This window comes from Scyliorhinus canicula, chromosome 12 (genome assembly GCF_902713615.1).
Source record: "Scyliorhinus canicula chromosome 12, sScyCan1.1, whole genome shotgun sequence".
Lineage (NCBI taxonomy): Eukaryota > Metazoa > Chordata > Chondrichthyes > Carcharhiniformes > Scyliorhinidae > Scyliorhinus > Scyliorhinus canicula.
Window position 1 is genome coordinate 133,900,279 of NC_052157.1, and position 21,019 is coordinate 133,921,297.

Genomic DNA, 21,019 nt, shown 5'->3' on the forward strand with positions numbered 1-21,019 from the left:
ATTTAACGAATTAGCTGCTATCCTTCAAATCTTAACCAGTATCCTCACAACTTTTATGACCTGTCACAACACGCTGGGCTAGTGCGCAGTCTATTCCAGCCCCACTTAACCCAGAGTTACCACACAGGTGAAATTTTATTTTATTTAAAATGTCCAACGTCCTTGGTTGAGCCCAATAAACTATAAGCACGAGGTTTGTAATTTTAAAACATAAGTAACCTCTTTTATTAGGAACAAAAAAAGGTTATGGCAAGGTTGTCTACTTTCTCTTCAGACTCCGCATCATTTCAGTTTCACAGCAAAGGATGTGCCAGGCACTCACTCTTTTCAGAACAATAGAGCAATTCTGTCTGTCACTCTCTCTCTCTCTCTCTCTCTCTCTCTCTCTCTCTCTCTCTATATCTCTCTCTCTCTCTCTCTCTCTCTCTCTCTCCAGCGTGCTGACAAGAGCTCCTTGCACTTCTAAGTCGAATCACACCTGCCCAGTTCTCTAAAAGCATAGCGCAAGAACCAATCACTGACCATTGTTAGGCAGAACACCGTCCCTAGCCAACTTACCAGTTGCCTGTTAACCAGTCGAACTGACTCCCCACAAAACCTGGTCCCCAAGATCCACTTGATGCCGTGGAGTCTGGCTTCTTCTCCAGAATACAAAACCTAGGGATGTTGTGACCTGGCAAGTGGGCTGTTTTAACTTTGAGACTTCTGCTTAAAGGCACATTTGATTTGATTTATTGTCAGGTGCACTGAGGTATAGTGAAAAGTATTGTTCCGCATACAGTCCATACTGATTGTTCCGTACATGAAAAACATAACACATACATAAATACATAGACACAGGCATCGGGTGAAGCAAACGGAGTGTAGTACTAAGTTGAGAAGATGTGTGTCCATAAGAGGGTCATTCAGAAATCTGGTAACACTGGGGAAGAAGCGGTTTTTGAACCTGGTTAGTGCGATTTCTGGGTCTATGGACCAAAATTAAGCAAAAGAAATGTGAACAACGGAAATAAACAGGAAGGACTATTACACATGCAATAATAACAATTGAGCATTTCCCTCTGTTAAATCTTGCATGTTGATTGTAAAAGCTTTATTGACGGGATTGGAATTTCCATAATTTTTATTCTGGTAAATGTATGCTTTTTTTATATAAAAGAAGAACATTTTGCCATAACCTATTCACCTTGTAGAAATTACTGTTTCAACTTGCTGAAAAAAGGTGGCTTGCATGATAAATCCTAATGTTTGCATTCATAGACTTGAAATAGAAGTTTTATTACATAATGCATTTAGTTTGTAAACAATATATCTTGAAAATGAATGGATGGATTTCAGTGAAAATTGGTACACCGGCCCATGGAAAAACTGAGTAGCTTTTGACGAAGATGCCGATATGGATACTCTTATTTTTTTTACCTTGGGAGATAAGACAAATGCCTTGCTTTAAAGAATGTTGCTGATTATTTTAAAATGTTCTGGATTGTCTCAGCTGCTGTGGTGGAATTTATTACAGCTGTCAGAATGTGAGCAGTGGTTTCAAAGCAGATTGTTGGATATGGATAAGCCTGTAGCTTCCTAGGTGAGATGGAAACGCTTAATAAAAATATATATTTTTTTAGATTTGTAGTTAAGAGCATCAGCCAAACGGTGAAAATCATCAAGGAAAATCTGTGGCATTGTAATAACAATAAGTTAACATAGTATAGTGGAGATATGTGCTCCTCTGAGTGCCTGCTTCACTTTTTTGGGAAACTGAGATGTGTAGCAGCTGAAACAAGAACATAGTGAATGCACTGGTGTAGCAGCTGAAAAAGGAACATAATGAATATACTGGAGAGGATAGTATTTATATGAATTTTTTAAAAACACAAGTTTCAAAATGCACTTATTTCAACAATGTTTTAAATATTTTGTGAAGATCTAGCAGCTGGTTGTTCTGTATCCAAATCATTTAAAAATGCCGGTAATGAAACAGGATTTGTTTATGCCCTTATGCCTGATCAAGGCAATTGTTTCTCCTGACCGTGTACTCATTTGTATTGTTTAATTAAGGTAAATGAAATACAGGACGAGATAGAGAAACAAAGTCCACATAAAATAAAACATACCAAAAAGGTAAGAAAGTTAAATATTTTCTTTTTGGAAAAATATGTATCTTGGTGCAATTGGATATTTTTCTTTTAAAGATGAGAGAAAGTGGGCAGCACGCTAGCACAAGTGGATAGCACTATGGCTTCACAGCGCCTGGGTTCGAGGTTCAATTCCCCGCTGGGTCACTGACTGTGAGGAGTCTGCACGTTCTCCCCGTTTGTGCGTGGGTTTCCTCCGGTTGCTCCGGTTTCCTCCCACAGTCCAAAGACGTGCAGGTTAGGTGGATTGGGCTTGCTAAATTGCCCTTAGTGTCCAAAAAGGTTAGGAGGGGTTATTGGGTTATGGGGATAGGGTGGAAGTGAGGGCTTAATGCGGGTCGGTGCCGACTCAATAGGCCAAATAGCCTCCTTCTGTACTGTATGTCCTATGTATGTTCTAAATTTTGCTTGGGTAGTTCTCCCTCCCCCCCACGTCCCATTTCTTCAATATTACAGTCAACCTTTATTGATTTAACTAAATTATTATTTGGATACAACAGGTAGAATATATTGTTCCAGATTTCCCTGTCAATATAAATTGGGTTAATGGTGCCCACCATTTTATATATGTGCAAATGGTATATCAAATTTGGGAGACGGGGCAGATGTGTTGTTAAAACTCAAATAACCAAAAATGATGTCCAAGTTGCACTGCTCCATCATTAGCTTTGCAAAAAACAGCACTTTGCAGCCTTCTTCATGGTGAATACATTGAATGGCGCGAGGTTGTTGTATTTGTAGATAGGAATAAACATGCTATCTAAATTAAGTCTGGTTTATCCCAGCCTAAGTGCTTTTAACAATCAACTTCTCTGCTACCACACATTTGCTATTACAAGCTTTGAGTCTTATTCCTTCAGGTTTTAATTGTTAGAGATTTTAAAATGTGAAACTATTCAAGCTTTTGTCTTTGGCACTTTTCTTTTATTTCTCTTCCTTTACCTGGTTTGACATAATGACCAGATGAAATTGGAGCAGAAATAGGCCATTTGGCCCCTCAAGCCTGCACTGCCATTCAATAAGATTATGGCTGATCGTTTAGTCCCACATTCCTAACAGCCTCCCCAATAACCTTTGACTTCCTTGCCTAACAAGAATCTATCTACCTATGCTTTAAATATTCAGTGACTCTGCTTCTACCACCTTCTGAACCAAAGTTCCAAAGTCTCACAATCTTCTGAGAGGAAACAAAATTCTTATCTCTGTCCTATAAGGTCTACCCCTAATTTTAAAACAGTGCCCACTAGTTCTGGATTCACCTGCAAGAGGAAACAGCCTTTCAACATCCACCTTGTCAATACCTTTCAGGATCTTGTACACTTCAATCAAGACACCCCTCACTCTCTTCTAAACTCTGGTGGAAACAAGCCTAAACTTTCCAACCAAGACAACACACTCATTCCAGGTATCAATCTAGTAAACCAACTCTGAACAGCCTCCAACCTTTCCCATTCTAATTTGTACTTCTTTTTCACTCTTGCTGTATTTATTTTGCAATCTTTCAACCTGATTGATTAAGGGGATAGATATATAGTTGTTTGACCTGTTGACATGTGTCCCAAATGCCCTATTTCCCCCACTGTGATGTTATCAGCTCGCAGTTGCTTTTTCTACATGGCAATTCCTTGGGTGATGCTCAATATAAAAGTAAGCTCATCTTTAACAAAAGCACAGGTTAATAAACAATGATTCTACCTATCAAATTATTGACAACAGTTTAACATAAATGTTTCTGAAATGGCTGTTGTTGCAATTTTTACATCTTTCAGTCTCGAGCCATGACTCGGTTAGCAGCTGCACATAGAGGGGCTGTGCGTGCATTACAAATGTTTGTTGGTCAGCTTTCTGGACAATCAGAACAGCAGATTCCTACCTATTACAAGGAGCTGGGTCAGTTGATTCGACAGCTTTCCCTTTGCTCTGCCAGAATGGAAAGTGATATGGACTCTTCTATATCCGAAACCATTATTAATATCCTTCAGCAAGTTGAGGTAAGTCTTTGTAAAAAATGTAAGAAATAATAAGGTGTAATATTCCAGTGCTAAAATGAAGTTTGAATTTAGGAGCGCCTCTGTAATATAGACACCTTTAACAGAGTTTTTGAACTCCTAAAACACCCAAAACAGACTGCAAAGGGTTGCTATTTTTTCCATCCCTCCTCATGGCTATATGCAAGCTGAAATTATCCTCTTGTTTACTGTAAAATAGGCTAGTGCAGTAAACTTGTGTACAAAGTTATTCAGTTTTTAACTCATGAATTTGTTTCATTGAACTGACTTTACAAAGTCCCATCTTCTGCTTTCTGCCCAAACTCTCCATGTTCTTTATCAGTACTTTTTTTTAGAAAGCTGTAATTCAGTTAATTGAATAACAACAATTGCCATTTGTAGTAAAGCCTTTTATATTTCCATTAATTATTTGCTTGCACAGTTGTTTTCCTAACTAACCCCCTTTAGTATCTAGTGCTTTTGAGATTGTGAGTTTTGTCATCTCTTTACCAACTAATGAAAATTAATTTTCCCCCCTCAGTCTTCACACTTTAACTATGTTCAGCTCTGGGGCGGCATTCTCCCCTACCCGGCGTGACGGAGGGTCCCGGAGTAGGGGCGTGGCGCCAACCACTCGGGGGTCGCGCCTCCCCAAAGGTGGGGAATTCTCCCCACCTTTGGGGGCCAGCCCCGCGCCGGAGCGATTGCCACCAGAAGACCGGCGCAAAAAACCGGCGCCCCCGGCAGCGGGGCTGGCCGAAAGGCTTTCACCAGTCCACGCATGCGCGATGTGGGGTTCTCTTCCGTTTCCGCCATGGCGGAGGCCGTGGCGGCCGCGGAAGAAAATAGAGCAGCCAGGGCACTGGCCCGGACTCTGAGGGGGGGGGGCCCCGATCGCGGGCCAGGCCACCGTTGGGGCACCCCCGGGGTTCGATCGCCCCCCGCCCCCCCAGGACCCCGGGGGCCTGCTCGCGCCGCTGAGCCCGCCATTCCAGAGGTGGTTTAAACCTCGGCGGCGGGAGAGGCCTCCCAGCAGCGGGACTTCGGCCCATCCGGGCCGGAGAATCGCCGCAGGGGCCACTCCGATCGGAGTGGCAAGATTCCTGCCCCCGCCACTTCCCGGGTGGCGGAGAATCTCTGCCATGGAGGGGGTGGGATTTTAGGCGCCCCTAGGCGCCCTAATATTTCTCTCTGACCTATCATCTCTGCATAAGTAATAACAGAAAATGCTGGAAAGACTCAGCTGGTTTTTAAAAATGAATGTACACTATGTGGGAGTCGCTGGCTAGGCCAACATTTATTGCCTGCCCTTCATTGCCCACAATGCTGTCGGGTCTGGCAGCATCTGTAGAGAGAGAGAGACACAGTTAATGTTTCAAGTCTGTGGGCGCAATTCTCCCAACGGGAGACTGAGTGCCGACGCTGGAGTGAAAACCGGAGTGTTTCACTCCGGCGTCGGAGGCTGCTCCTCGTCCCCTATTCTCCCACCCCGAGGGGGCTGGGAGCAGCGCTGCGTCAATTACACGCGCCGGGCCTTGGCATCGTGTCAAAGCGGCGCCGCATAAATGACGCGGCCATTGACGCTTAAATGACGGCACCCGCGCATGCGTAGGTTGGCCGGCGCCAACCCGTGGATGCGCGGTTGCCGTCCTCCCCACGGGCGCCCCGCAAGACATGGAGGATTGATCCTGCGGGGCGGCGGAGGAAAAGAGTGCGTCCTTTAGTGACGCCGGCCCGCCGATCGGTGGGCACCAACCGTGGGCCAGACCCCTACTGAGCACACTCCTGGTGCTCTATTCTCTCCCCACCCCCACAGGCCACACACGCTGTTCACGCCGGCAGCGACCAGGTGTGGTTGGCCGGCGTGAACCCGTCGGATTGGGCAGGCCGCTCGGCCCATCCGGGCCGGAGAATCGCCGCTCGCCCGTTCGCAACGGTGAGCGGCGATTTCCCCGAGCGGCCTGTCATGTAGCGCGGCACGCCGCTTTGGGGGGTGGGGGAATCGCGTGCGGGTGCCAGGGCGGCGTGGCGGGAATCGCCCAGCACTCCCGCGATTCTCCCACTCGGCGTGGGGGTCGGAGAATCACGCCCTGTATCTGCTGAGCCTTCCAGCATTTTCTGTTTTTTATTTCCAATTTCCAACATCTGCAGTATTCTGCTTTTTATTTTGTTACCATGATGGTTATTTTAATGTTGAACATGCTTTATCTTCAGTAGAGCATGGAGCTCAAAACTGTACACTGTATTGCAGCCTTTGGGAATAAAAATACAGGACATAATTAACTGCCGCTGGAGCAAATGTAGATTAATGAAGGAAAGACAACATGGATTTGTTAACTGGAGTGTTTTGATGAGGTAACTTGGGTTTGATAAGGATAATGCAGTTGATATGATGTAAGTGGACTTCAGAAAGGTGTTTGATAAATTACCACATAATGGGCAGACAAACTGGAATAAAAGAGACAGTGGGTACAAAGTTTTGTTAACTGATAGGAAATAATAATGCGAGTGATAGAAAATAGCTTTTCGGACTGGAGGAATGTGTACAGTGCAGTTCCCTCTCGGTCGGTATTATATGCCTCATATTGATGATGTGGCGTGTTCTGGGTATCACTTCAAAATTTTGTGGATTGTACTTGGAAATATTGTGAACTGTGAGAAAGATAGCGGAGGCTTCATGTGGTGAGCACTGCTGCCTCAGCACCAGGGACCCGGGTTTGATTCTGATCTTGGGTGACAGCAAAATTCTCAGTTTTTGAGTGGGTTTCCTCCGGGCGCTCCTGTTTCCTTCAACAGTCCAAAGATCTGCAGGTTAGGTAGATTGCCCATGCTAAATTGCCCCTTAGTGTTCAACGATGTGCAGGTTAGGTGGGACTACGAGGACAGTGGTCCTTTGGAGGGTTGGTGTGACTCGATGGGCCGAATGGCCTCCTTCTGCAGTGTAGGGATTCTATGATTGATATAGACCGGTCGGTAGAACGGGCCTGATCATATGAAGGTTCGTGTCCCCCCTTATGAGAGGGCTCGCTGGGGCCTAGTTCCCCACAAGTACTCCACATCACACCTGGGGCCTCAAATCTTTGATCTCTGGACCCAAATCCTTGCTGCTTTCCAGGCCCATGTTCAATCTTCCTTGCTGGGCCAGCTGTGTTATGTATTCATACTGTTTTTGGTGTTTCCTCACAAGCAGCCTTGTAGTTGAACAGGGGCACTTGAGAATGATCTTACGAGAGAACAGTCTGATAGTGACACCATCAGAGATGATGTCATTGGCTGTTTGCATGGGCAACCAGGCAGTCTAACATCACAGTATGTAGTGTTTTAAATAACATCTTTTAAATACATTTTGGTTGAACCTCCCAAGGCCTGCAGACTCCCTCTTGAATCGACCACTAGCTGAAACTGAAAACCCACTCGAATCAGTAGCCAGGCATAGGCTCAGCAACAGATCAAAGTCTTTTGCTCCCTGCTGACTCAGTCACCCTTGGCTGGTGACTGACCAAATGGATAAGTTTCATTTTGGAACGTACTGAAAAGATCGGGAAACTTTTATTGAGTTCCTGCAGAAACTGGAGGTGTCCAAGAGAGTACACAATCTCCCAACAACTCACCTCGCCGGCCCTCCAAGCACCACTTGCCCTGCATGTGTCAGACTGCAGATTGGTTTATCAGCCATCTCAGACTCAACCCATTGAACTAGAGTGGAAGAAAGCAGCCCTCAAACCTGACCGATTGCCTCAGGAGAAAATTTGGAATGACCAGACACAGGGCATTTAATGCAGCAAGGTCCAAAGTGATGGATTTCAGTGGGAAGAGCAAGGAGAGGCAATATAAAATATAGGGTAAAATTCTAAAGGAGCTGCAGGAACAGGGAGATCTGGGAGACCCTTTTGAGTATATTACTTAAACTAATTAACAAGTTGCCAGCCCCTTGAGGACAGTGTAATTAAACACAAACTCCAGCAGAAACTTAACAAATTTAAGTTAAAATGTTACCCCTGGAGCGGATGATCCAGGTTGAGGAAGTGGTCAATAAAGCATACACGACCCTTGGTTTTATTAAGCTTGTACAAAAGCAAGGAGGTTACAGTAAACCTTTATGAAGCATAGTTTCAGCTTCACCTGGAGTATTCTGTCCACTTTTGGGCACCACACCTTAGGATGGATGTGAAGGCACGCGGAGGGGGTGCAGAAAGATTTAACACACTAGTTCCAGGTTGAAGGGTTCAAGTTACTTGAATAGATTGAAGAAGCTGGGTTAGAGAAGTTTAAGAGATTTGATAGTTGTTCAAATCATGAAGTCTGAACAGAGTAGGCGGGGAGAAGCTGGTGGAAGGGTTATGACAGTGATTTAAGATGAATGATGCCAAAGGTGGTATGAAAGCTCTTGTGCACAACAGATTGTTAAGATCTGGAATGCAATGAGTGTGGTGGAGGCAGATTTAATCATGGCTTTTAACGGGAAATTGGCTAATTATCCAAAGAGATAAAATGCAGGGTTACAAGTAAAGGGCAATGGAGTGGTGGGACTAGCTGAGTTGCTCATTCAGAGAGCTAGTATGAACACAACAGACTGAATGGCTTCCTTCTGTGCTGAAACTATTTGAAGATTCTATGTAGCCTAACTGTTATTTTGTACATTCGTCATGGACTTTGTTTTGTCGTTAATCCTCAGATTTAAACATCAAACCTTATTTGTCCCATCGATTTGTTTTTTATTGCAACCCGCTTTTGTATTTGCAAACCTGGTTCCCTTTGCTCGTCCCTCAATTGCAATTATTTTATTTGTGTTCCCCAAAATACCCCCTTTTTCTGTATAATGAAGGATGGGGAGAAAAAAATATTCATGAATGAATATAAAGTCTTACTTCAGAGACCAAAGATGTTTAATTTTGTTCATTTATCAGGACCTGGATTTACTGCTTGGGAAGCAACCTCCTCAAAAGAAATCAAATCAATTGCCACAGAGAGCCCGAAGTGTTTCCCCACCATGCAGAAAAGGGTCCGTAGGTAGACATAGAAGCCGTTCTGCTGAAAGAGCACAAAAACCATCGGTCTCAAAGGACACTGTTCCAGGTGCTCCAAAACAATTGCCTCCTCTTAAGACAGTGCAAATTGGTAAGTCATTTCATTTCTTTAAAACTTTCCCTGTCAAATCTGATGAGACTAATATTGAGAAAAGGGGAAGATTTAAATGTGCCTGTGACGTGGACAATTTCTCATTACACAGATTAGCAAGTCATCTCTTCTGAAATTACATTTGCGTGAAATGCAAAGTTTTACCAACCATTAGCAGAACAAAATTATTCTACTTTGTCTTTGTTACAGATAATTACAATGCATTACATTATAATCACTTGTACAATTTTGGTCGGAAACAACAAATATTTCATGGTCTGTGTGAAAATACTCTTCCATTATTAATTTGACTCTAGGACAGAAATATAAATATTTTTGGATTAGTGCATCCATCAATAAAATGTGGTTTCTTAAAATTACATTTTCTGCACAGATGAAAGTGTCCATGTTGCTGAACATCCCAGAGCCCAGCAATGTGGTAAAGAGTCCCTACCTCTACATGAGGAACAACAATGGGGGGAAGACCCTCCAACTCCTGATCGGAATGTTGTGCTGACGGCTGGATTAGATGCCTTACAGCGTGTTGGAACCTTGAAAAAATCTGTTACGGAAAGAAAGGCAACTAAGAAAGGGGTGCTGCTGCCTAACAGGTCATGCGTAAGTTTGCACACTGGTTGTATTTATACTGGTGGCTGGTGTTGATGCTTTCTTCCTACTAATCTCATGGTCTGGATTTTGCTGTACTAATAATAGCAATACCATCAGTGTTCACTGTTATTACACAGTGAAATTGACAGTGGTTTCTGACTTCACATTGCATTAAAAGTGCGATTCCAGAAGTTGCTTTCTGTGATGTCCCGTTCTTCCACAGGCTGCACTGTTGCAGTCTTCCTGTAATGCTGTGAACTTGGGACAATTACCCAATCAAGCATGAGTCTGGACTGATAGTGTTAAAACCTGTGCAGTCAGAAATTGAACAGGAGTCAGCAGTGCAACTCCACATTGCCAGCTTTAATTTCTCATAAGCATGTATTGGCTTCTGACCAGTGCATAGTAACTAGGGATTACTGTCAATGACTGCAAAGTTTGTTGCTGGCTCTGAACATCTGCCATTATAACTACAGTTTTAGAATTCTTCATTGAATCTCATTGATTATATTGAAAGGTCAAGTAATTTAGTCCATCACCATTTTTGCTTATTTTTCTTTAATTTATGGAATGAATTTAGCTGCAAAAGGGACAGAGCACTCTTGCAATGCAAGCCTGCTTTCAGAAAGCTACAGTATCTTCAGAACTAAAGAAAAATCAGGGACCACTTAAAGAAAGCAGACCTCCCTGGATTCCAGGATGCCCCTCCTCCCCCCTTGCATCTTCTAAACGGCAAGTAACCTGTACAATAATGTGCAAACACAATTGTAATGTTGTCTCAGTGGTATACTCGGAACATGTTTCCTGTGCAAAAAAAACAAAAACGGAATATTTCAGTTATTTGAAAGGTAATTATTATAAACTTGACACAGTATTTTGTTAAAATATGATTGCTTTTATTCTAGTTGCAACACAAAAAATGTAAATTTGGCCTGTGCTGCTATTATTGTTGGATTAGACAAATATGCTTTAAAACATTTAGTGCATGTGTACAGTTCTATGTTCTATGACTAGAATATAATTTTTGTGATTTGCTTAGAATTCCATGGAAGAAACAGCAAACAAGATTGGAATGTTGCAGATCTAAACCTGCAGACAAAAGTCAAACTAACTTGCTAAAGGAAATGGAACAAGAAAGGCAAGAAACTGCAAAGACTGAAGCAATCAGGTAGAGCTGCTAGTTTCAGTGAGCATTGATTCTAAAATAATTGCAAAATTCAGGAGGCCATTTGGCCCATTTTCATGCATTCCAGGAAATTCTAATGCTTTCAGTTGCAATGTTCTGTCCTTGGACAAACCGTTCCAATGCTTCATCATTTTCTACACATTGTTCATTCTGTATGAAAAATTCTGTCTGAAAAATATTCTGATATTAACATTAAAATTACTTGTTGCTAGTTTGAAAATTGTTCTCCCCCCTGCAGTTAAGCTACATCAATGATTTGTTTAGAAAATTGTTATAGATGGGGACCAGTTTATTTGAAAAATGCAGCAAGGAAAGGCAATAATGTAGATGGCTGGACTTGTTTTTTCATCACTTGGTTGGATTCAGTCGTTGGAAGTACCTTGGCAATGTGCATAATGTTTCTATTTGAAATTAGTTTGGGCAGTCTATAGTTTATACAGTTTATCGACTCATAGCACAAAACTATCCCTAATTTGGCAGTCTGAGTACTATTGGTGTGGGGAAAATGGCAAAATAATGCAGTGCTATTTTCTAAGCTGAAAAAAGAGAGTGAAATTATTTTATTCTAACCATGTTTTCACTGGCCTGGGTGTGCTTGATGCTATTTTATTCTCCGATGCTACTATTCCCAAGGCTGAACGGGACTGAAACTAAAATGATTGCAGATGCTGTATTAATTTTATTTTCAAGACTACAATAATCTTATTGAGAAAACTTCCTAAATTATTTTGTGTATATTATCCAGCAAGCATCCGTGTCTGTTGGATTTCTAACTAGTATCAGTTATCAAAAAATGATGCATCAAATGGTTGAAACCCCTTGCTGCTGAAAGAATTGGGGTGGAATTCTCCATTTGACATACTCAAGTGCTGACGCCGTGACTGAATCACAAGTATTCTACTGCCCCGAAAGCGGCGCCGGTCCCGGAGCAATTCAGGACACATTAATGGGCTGGCACTGGCGCCACATGGAACTAGTGCGATTCCAATGCATGCCGGTGTGTCAAATGCAACTGGTCAGGATCAGCATTGGAGAGCCTGATGAACAGGAGCTACCTTTTAAGCACTCTACTCCTCACACCCCCTCATCCCAGCCTAGAAGATGGCACATGTTCGTGCTGGAGCATGCCCACCCTGTTGACTGGTTGGCTGGGGCCAGAGTGTACCTAGGGGAGTAGCCTTGGGAGGCACCCATCTAACTCACGGCACTAAGTTTGCAGTGGACAGTTAACGGCTGCGCATCCACATGGCTGTCTTGCAGGCAGTGGCAATGATGGTGTGTGACGTCCACCCCAACCCCATGGCCCACCTCCGGCCCCCCCATCACTACTACTCCTGTCCCTGGCAGATGCCACTGACCAGCGGCACAACTGTCAGCAAACAATTGCAATGCTGGACACTTCTCGTCTCTCTCTCCCTCAGCAACCATGGCGCCCATTCACAATTTCTCAATACCACAAGTGAACCTCACCGCCAGTAATCCAGCCTGGTGGAGGCGAAGCATCATGGGAGACCTGGCCCGTTAATGTGTACAATTTGCATGTCACACCAGCGTGTGGCATGGAATGCATTCGTGCTCCTGTCGAGGCACTGGAGCATGGCATTCTGTTGGGCACCTGGTGACTGTCTATTTTCGGCCAACGCGTGATTCTCCGCCCAATTGCAATTTCGGCGTTGCAGAACGGAGAATTCCACTCTTGTTCTTTGGAAGCCACAATATAATGTCCCTCTAAGGGCACACGTTACCGAGCTCAGTTAGTTTCTGTTACCTGTTATAACCCCAATGGAGGTCATGGGAAATTGTATAGTCGTGATCCTGGCCCCTCCATTGGGGTTATAACACTATGCGTTCTGCCTACCGCGGATTCAACACTGGCGATAAGGATGGGATGCAGATCCATTGTGCTTTGCACGCATGGGATCGCATCCCATCCTCGTGGCCAGTATTGAATCCGCGGTAGGCAGAACGGATAGTGTTATAGCCGCAATGGAGGTCTCGGGATCATGACTATACGATTTCCCATGATCTCCATTGGGGTTATGACGCTATGCGTTCTGTCTACCGTGGATTTAACACTAACAGTAGTGTTATCTGAATATCATAAATTTCACATCGCTCATATTTCTTTTGTCTTAAACCAATTTTAGGTTGGCTTGGCTTGATTCTGAGACTGCCCGCAGGATGAGGGAGCTCAATGAACTCTGCATAAAAGAAATGGACAGAATTAAGAAAATTAGGTACTATTTCTGCAACTTCGAGTTTTTATGTAGATCTTTAATAAACCAGTTAGGAGGCCATCCTTGAATCCTCATTGATTTTAAAAACTTTTTTTTTATACTTTCTTCTTTCCTGGGATGTGGGCATCATTGGCAATTTGTTGTCCATCCCTGATTGTCCTTGAAAACTGCGTGTCTTGCGAGAGAGTCAATCACATACTGTGGATCTGGAATTAAAAGTAGGCCAGACCAAGTAAGGATGGCAGATTTCCTTCCCTAAAGGACTTTAGTGGACTAGATGAACTTTTGTGATGATCAACAATGGTTTCATGGTCATCATTAGACTTTTAGTTCCAGATTTTTTTATTGAATTCTCATTCAGTCATCTGTCATAGTCTAATTTGAACCTGGGACCCCTAAGCATTACCCTGGGTCGCTGGATTAGTAGTCCAGTGACAATGCCACTACGCCACCGCCTCCATAGTACCAATGACCTAACTTTAAAAGCAAAATTATTTATTTATATATTCATAGCTTCCCAGCTACAGAGATTTGAAATAAATAATTAAAATATTGCCATAAAATTAGACAATGTATGATATAAAAATATTTACTTAAATATTCTTCAGATCTGAAGCTGACTCCCCCAGCAAATGGATTGTAAAAGCAGAGGAGGAAATTCGGGAGATGCTTCAGCCCTTGCTAGACCAAGCACAGGTATCAAATACATACTGCTTTAATTGACTTGGCTTTAACTCCCTTGGAAGTCAGAACAGTCGGACATTTGCTTTTCAAATGTTGTGAATTTACAGCCATCTCGGTCATTATATTCTGACTAAATGCTATGCAATGTCAGCACGATAGCATTGTGGGTAGCACAATTGCTCCACGGTCCCAGGTTCGATTCCTGCTTGGGTCACTGTCTGTGCGGAGACTGCACATCCTCCCCGTGTGTGTGTGGGTTTCCTCCGGGTGCTCAGGTTTCCTGACACAGTCCAAAGATGTGCAGGTTAGGTGGATTGGCCATGATAAATTGCCCTTGGTGTCCAAAATTTCCCTTAGTGTTGGGTGGGGTTACTGGGTTATGGGGATAGGGTGGAGGTGTTGAGCCGGTGCAGTCTTGATGGGCCGAATGGCCTCCTTCTGCGCTGTAAATTCTATGATAATCTATGAATGTCAAAATGCCAGAGCAGTTGTTGACTCCAGTGTTTGATTTCTGATAATGCAATTGCAGGCCACCTAAACACTTGTGCTGGCAATGTTGCTACGTTGGCAACATTGGAACAGCGTTACATGTGAGTTTTATGCTCCAATAGGGTGAGACAAATTGCAGACATCATATCGGACATCATTCAGTTCAGTACGTTATTGATTTCGGGAAGCTGCTTTCAATTAAGGGTTCCACATTTTATTCACTGGACAGTCAGTACAGTGTTTCTTCTGCTGAAGTTGTAGTGCTCTCTTTATTTTCCTTTGCCCCTCATCTGATAGGAAAAATAAATGGCCATATTCTATTGTAGTAGGGCTTACAACTGTGTTTGCTATTGGTTAGGGCTGAAGATTTTTGTAGGACCAGGTTGGTGAAAGTGAGAGCTGATCAATTCACTTTGAGATAAACTGGAAATTTGTTTGCTCCGTTCATTTGGATACCAACAGTGTAACTCCTTAACCAACCAAATTGAATGAATGTGAAATTAACAATGGAGTGGATGAATTTTATTGTTGAATTGCATACAGATAGAGCTGAGAGAGGCAACAAAAGGTTAGAAGAGAGAAAAATACATGGGAAAGTTAACTTTTAACATTTATTAGACTGCAGTAGTTGTTAGACTATTATCTAGACTGCTCCAAGTACTCTTTAAATGACAAGATTGACAAAGTAGAAAGATCAGTTTGTATCTCCCGTGCAAGTACAGTAAGTGAATAGAATACAATGAAATCCAATGGTGAAGTAGAAAGAGATCCTAATGACAGTGTGGTGCATCTTGGGCATCAACCTTCGGTTGTTTTGAGCCTAACCTAGATCTGTTCTTTGCCTGACGTTGGTGTACCATTCGTGCATGAAAAATAGCAAACACTGTTAGCTTCATGATTACTTTGAGAGAAAAGTATGGGCTATAATTGCTTTTTGAACATCAAGTATTATGGGCTGTTGAAGTGCTGGAAACATGAGCCACGTTAATGGTGTGTGCCTTATCGAAATGTAAATGTATCAGGCAATACTAGCGTGAGGTTTTCTTTGCTGAGATATATTTGCCTCGCAACTGAATTGCTGAGCTAAGTCGCTCATTGCTCATCTGTAGTCAGTGGAGATTTCCGATTTCTTGACTTTATCCCTGTTCTTGTGCTGCACCCACTCAAATTACCTGCAGCATTATTTTGAAGTCTGCTATGATAGATTTTATGCCTCTCTGATGGTTGTTAGCTTAGGAGGCCACCAAAGGACAGAAAAGAAAAATCTGCGTAACATAACGTTCACCTGAATACAAGAATTGACCGTATTTGAAAAGTAATACGTTGGTTCTGAAGTACCTTGAGTCAGCCTGTGGATGTGATGAGGTATTACATAAATGTGGGTTCTTTCTACTCATTAGGCTGTAAGTGATTCTTGGGAGAAGAGAACTCGAATCAAAGACTCTTCACTACAACATCAGCTATCATTACAAGTTGCTGAAAAGGTAAATAAATTTATAAACCAGTGATAGTGCTCCACATCCAAGTTGTTGTCAATTGAAGTAGAATTTGAACTTGTTTTTCTTCTCTTATGTCAGTCGAGACCAGTATCATTTATTCAAAAAGGAATCTGAATCCAAAATACCAGTTATGTACCGAAAGAATAAAGCTACAACATTTAAAGCAGGACCTTTTTTACTATACAAGAGTCAAAGCAAACGCCAGATACTGTCTTGGGTAAACACTGATCTAAAATCCAGAATCAGTATGTTAAACATGAATTACGGTTGGTTATAAACTATGAATTGCAGATACAACCAAGAGCGATCTTATTCGGCCTATGCTTGTCAATCTCAGGCAGTGTCTTTCAAAACTGCCTTCCTCACAAAGAATGCCAGCTCTTCTTCTAGGAGCTAGCCTGATACACCACCTGAGAGCAGAACTAGTTGGGGGGGTCGCCCTTTTAGGACAGATGATGAGAAATATTCTCCCTCAAGATTGTGTGACTCTGGATTCTGCCTCCAGAGGCGTTGGTGGTTAGTTTCTTGTTCAGCAAGGGAATCCAAGCTAATCAGGGGTAGGTGGGAATGTGGAATTTGAAACACAAACAAACCGATCTTGTTGAATAATGGAGCAGACTGGGCCAAAGAGCCTAGTACTGCTCTCGTTTCGTTTGATGGCGTATATACTGAGCAGCCCTCTTCAGGATCCACTCTTCTCACCCCGCACGGAGAAAGGGCGAGAAAAGGAGCCCTAAAAATAGTCTATTCTGCCTCCGATCTGTCTGAAAACACTCCCAGCAGGCTCATCTTACCTGTGGTCAGAAAATGTTTTTATTCTCCATTTTCACATTTTCTTCAGAATTTACCCCCCACCAACAAACAGAAAACGGTAACGAATACAATGTCAATCCCCTTATTAACAACAACGATCCCATCCTCCCACCACCCCAAAACAACGGCCCACCTGACAGTATAAGCACAGAATAAAACAAACCCTCCCAAGGTGGAAAAAAAAGGAAAAAAGAAATCCGGAATCGCCTATGGTCATGATCACCATTGACATATATAGTCCACCCCCCCGCTCCCCAATATTCAACACTATCCAATCCCCAAAAGAGTACAGTGAATGACACCCATGAATTATAGACATCCCCCCCCCTCCCAGACTGCTCCCCATCACTTCCCCTTGTAAACTCCTCCCCCCAACCTCGGTTCCTTCCCCCAACTTTTCACCCCGACTAGACTCACCGAAACCTGTTCTACCAGGCTCTGAAGGCCGCAGCCCCTCCCCCCACCTCAACACGCGTTCACTGGCCGGCTTAAGACGACCCCGCCCGGGTCTCCTTCACCCTTGCCCGGTCCCAAGAAAGCCAAGAAATCCCCTTCAGCACACAACCCCCGCATACACACCCAAGCCCCAAATAACCATCATTGCAAATAAAAGTCCCATCTCTTTCCTTGTCCAAATATATACAGCGTCGACTCATTTAGTACATACACCAACACGCAGTGAAAAAATAAAGTTACATGGGGCTACATCGGTACGCAACCATTTCTCAATTCTGCCACAGTCCTTCTGCCTTCGCAAACTTCTCCGCCGTCCCAAAATAAAAATCCGTGGATTTGTAGGTCACTCTCAGCTTCGCTGGATACACAATGCCGCACTGCACCTTGCTTATGGACAGTGCCTTCTTCACCCGGCTGAAGGCAGCCCGCCTCTTCACCAGCTCCACCGTAAAGTCCTGGTATATGCGTATACCAGCTCCAGCCCACTGCACCATCCGCTTCTGCTTTGCCCAGCACAGGACTTTCTCCTTCACACTAAACCTATGGAAACACACAGTTATTACTCTTGGCGGCTCACTTGCCTTTGGTATAGGCCTCTACGACCGATGAGCCCGATCCAGTTCATATCGGGAGAGATCATCTCCCTCCCCCAATAGCTTTGCCAACATCATGGCAAAATACTCCGTCGGCCTCGTGTCTTCTACCCCTTCGGGCAGACCCACAATCCTCAGATTCTGTCGCCTGGTTCTGTTTTCCAGGTCTTCCATTTTGACTCGCAGACCCTTGTTGGTCTCTATCACCCTCTGCAACTCCTTCCCCATCGAGGTGAGTTGATCACTGTGCTGCGATAATGCCTCTTCCACTTCCTTCAGTGTCTCGCCTTGCTCCCGCACTTGCGTTGCTGCGCCTGATACCGCTGCCCTCACCGGGGAAATCGTCTCCTCCGCCAGCACTTTCAATCCCACCCCCATCTCCTTCTTCATCGCTTCCATGTGTTTTGTGAAATGTTTTTCAAGTTCCACAGCCATCACTTTGGTCCTTTCTTCTGCTGTGAGCGATGTGGCCTCCCCTGGTGCTACACCCTGCGCTTTCCTTACAGTTCCTGCGCTGACTTTTCCACTCACCGGCAGACTTTCATTAACCCCCTTTTTCACAGCCATTTTTCTTCCAAACGTGAACATTTCTCCTCCCTATGCCTTCTTGCAGCTTTTTCAACCTCCATTGCCCTGGGACCGGGCGTTAAAACTCCAAAATTTCTATTCCCGAGCGGGAGCCCTCCAGTGTGCGGCTGCCTCCCGCCCGCCGTCACCGGAAGTCCCAGAAAATCAAAGTTTTTTTAAAAAAATAAACATTTTATTGAGGTATTTTTTGGTGGACCTTAAATTTTATCAGGCTGAGCCTGGCACATGTTGCGGACACGTTGACTCTACACAACGAGTCCGTCCATAGACCATCCTCTATCTCTCCTCCCAGTTCCATCTCGCACTTTCGCTTCAGCTCCTCGGTCTGCGTCTCCTCTGACCCCATAAGTTCCCTGTAAATGTCCGAGACACTACCTTCTCCTACCCACCCTCTGGAAACTACCCTGTCCTAAATCCCCCTTAATGGTAGGAGCGGTAGGAACACCTGTTCACGTAGGAAGTCCCGCACCTGCAGATTCCTGAATTTGTTTCCCCTCGCCAACCCAAACTTCTCCTCCAGCACCCTCGTACTCTGAAAGCTCCCCTCTATAAACATATTCCCCATCCTCTCAATCCCTGCTCTCCGCCATATCCGGAACCCCCCCCCCAATCCATACTTCCCGGGGCATACCTGTGATTATTACAGATTGGGGACCAGACCGATGCTCCCACATGTCTCCTCCATTGCCCCCAGACTCTCAGGGCCGCCACCACTACGGGGCTGGTGGAGTACCATGCTGGCGGGAACGGCAGAGGCACAGTTACCAACGCCCCCAAACTGGTGCCCTTGCATGAAGCCGCCTCCATACGCTCCCATGCTGACCCCTCCCCCACCACCCACTTCCTGATCATGGCTATATTCGCTGCCCAGTAATAGTTACTAAAATTTGGCAGCGTCAGCCCGCCCTCTCCCTGACTCTGCTCAAGCATTACCTTCCTTACCAGCAGGGTCTTGACCGCCCAAACAAAGCCAGAGATCGCTTTGTTGACCCGTTTAAAAAAAGGACCGTGGGATAAAGATGGGGAGACATTGAAACACGAACAGGAATCTCGGGAGGACCATCATCTTCACCGTCTGCGCGTCCCATCTCCGAAAATCGTCCTTCATTTGGTCTACTAGCCGGGCCAGATTTAATTTATGCAGACGGTCCCATTCCCGTGGCACTTGAATGCCTAGGTACCTAAAGCTTCCCCTACTAATCTAAACGGCAGCTCCCCTAATTGCCTCTCCTGCCCCCTTGCCTGGACCGCAAACATCTCACTTTCCCCCATATTTAGCTTGTACCCTGAAAACCGGCCAAATTCCCCTAGAATCCTCATGATTTCTGACCCAGTCAATAAAGCCCCGCCCAAATCCGAACCGTCCCAGTACCTCCCACAGATAATCCCATTCTACTCGATCAAAAGCCTTTTCTGCATCCATTGCGATCACTACCTCCACCTCCCTACCTTCCGGGGGCATCATGATCACATTTAACAACTTTCTTATATTGGCAACCAACTGCCTACCCTTAACAAACCCCGCCTGGTCCTCCCTAATAACGTCCGGAACACAATCCTGGAGGACAAAATTTTTTTTTTTTTTTTTTTAATTTTTTTATTGGAATTTTTTGCAGAAAATATAACAAAAAGTATAGCAAAAAGCAGTAATATGCAACTAACAGCCCCATAACACCCACAATTCCCCCCATACCGTAACATCACATGTATCACATTCCCCCACCCCCCCCCCAAACAAGAGAACTTAACCATAAATTAAAATTAGATAAATCAAATTTAAATAAAATAAGCTAACATAATCAACGCCCCCCCCCCCCCCCCCCCACCCCCCCCCCCCCCCCCACCCCCCCCCCCCCCCCCCCCCCCCCCCCCCCGGGTTGCTGCTGCTACTGTCCCAGTACCCTATCGTTGAGCCAGAAAGTCGAGGAAAGGTTGCCACCGTTTAAAGAACCCTTGCACCGATCCTCTCAGGGCGAATTTAACCTTCTCAAGCTTAATAAAGCCCGCCATGTCATTGATCCAGGTCTCCACGCTTGGGGGCCTCGCGTCCTTCCACTGTAGCAAAATCCTTCGCCGGGCTACTAGGGACGCAAAGGCCAGCACACCGGCCTCTTTCGCCTCCTGCACTCCCGGCTCTACCCCAACCCCAAAGATCGCGAGTCCCCATCCTGGCTTGACCCTGGATCCCACCACCCTTGACACCGTCCTCGCCACCCCCCTTCCAGAACTCCTCTAATGCCGGGCATGCCCAGAACATATGGGCATGGTTCGCTGGACTCCCCGAGCACCTGGCACACCTATCTTCACCCCCAAAGAACCTATTCATCCTCGTCCCAGTCATGTGGGCCCTATGCAGCACCTTGAATTGGATGAGGCTAAGCCGCGCACACGAGGAGGAAGAATTTACCCTCTCCAGGGCATCAGCCCATGTCCCGTCTTCGATCTGTTCCCCCAGTTCCCCCTCCCACTTCGTTTTCAGCTCCTCTACTGACGCCTCTTCCTTCTCCTGCATAAGCTTGTAGATATCGGATATCTTCCCCTCCCCGACCCAGACCCCCGAGAGCACCCTGTCACTCACCCCCTTCGCGGGGAGCGCAGGGAATCCCTCCACCTGCCGTCTAGCAAAT

At 44.8% G+C, this 21,019-nt stretch overlaps 1 protein-coding gene across 2 annotated transcripts in view; it reads left to right on the plus strand.

Annotated features, from left to right (window-relative positions):
- The window catches only part of kiaa0753 (KIAA0753 ortholog), a 74,761-nt gene that overhangs the window by 22,304 nt on the left and 31,438 nt on the right, over positions 1-21,019 (plus strand). For both annotated transcript variants that reach the window (XM_038814211.1, XM_038814210.1), the window contains 9 exons: positions 2,056-2,118; positions 3,902-4,123; positions 9,028-9,238; positions 9,633-9,856; positions 10,428-10,579; positions 10,887-11,015; positions 13,181-13,270; positions 13,879-13,966; positions 15,844-15,927. In XM_038814211.1, coding sequence (XP_038670139.1) covers positions 2,056-2,118; positions 3,902-4,123; positions 9,028-9,238; positions 9,633-9,856; positions 10,428-10,579; positions 10,887-11,015; positions 13,181-13,270; positions 13,879-13,966; positions 15,844-15,927 — 1,263 coding nt within the window. The remainder of the gene's footprint in view (positions 1-2,055; positions 2,119-3,901; positions 4,124-9,027; positions 9,239-9,632; positions 9,857-10,427; positions 10,580-10,886; positions 11,016-13,180; positions 13,271-13,878; positions 13,967-15,843; positions 15,928-21,019) is intronic.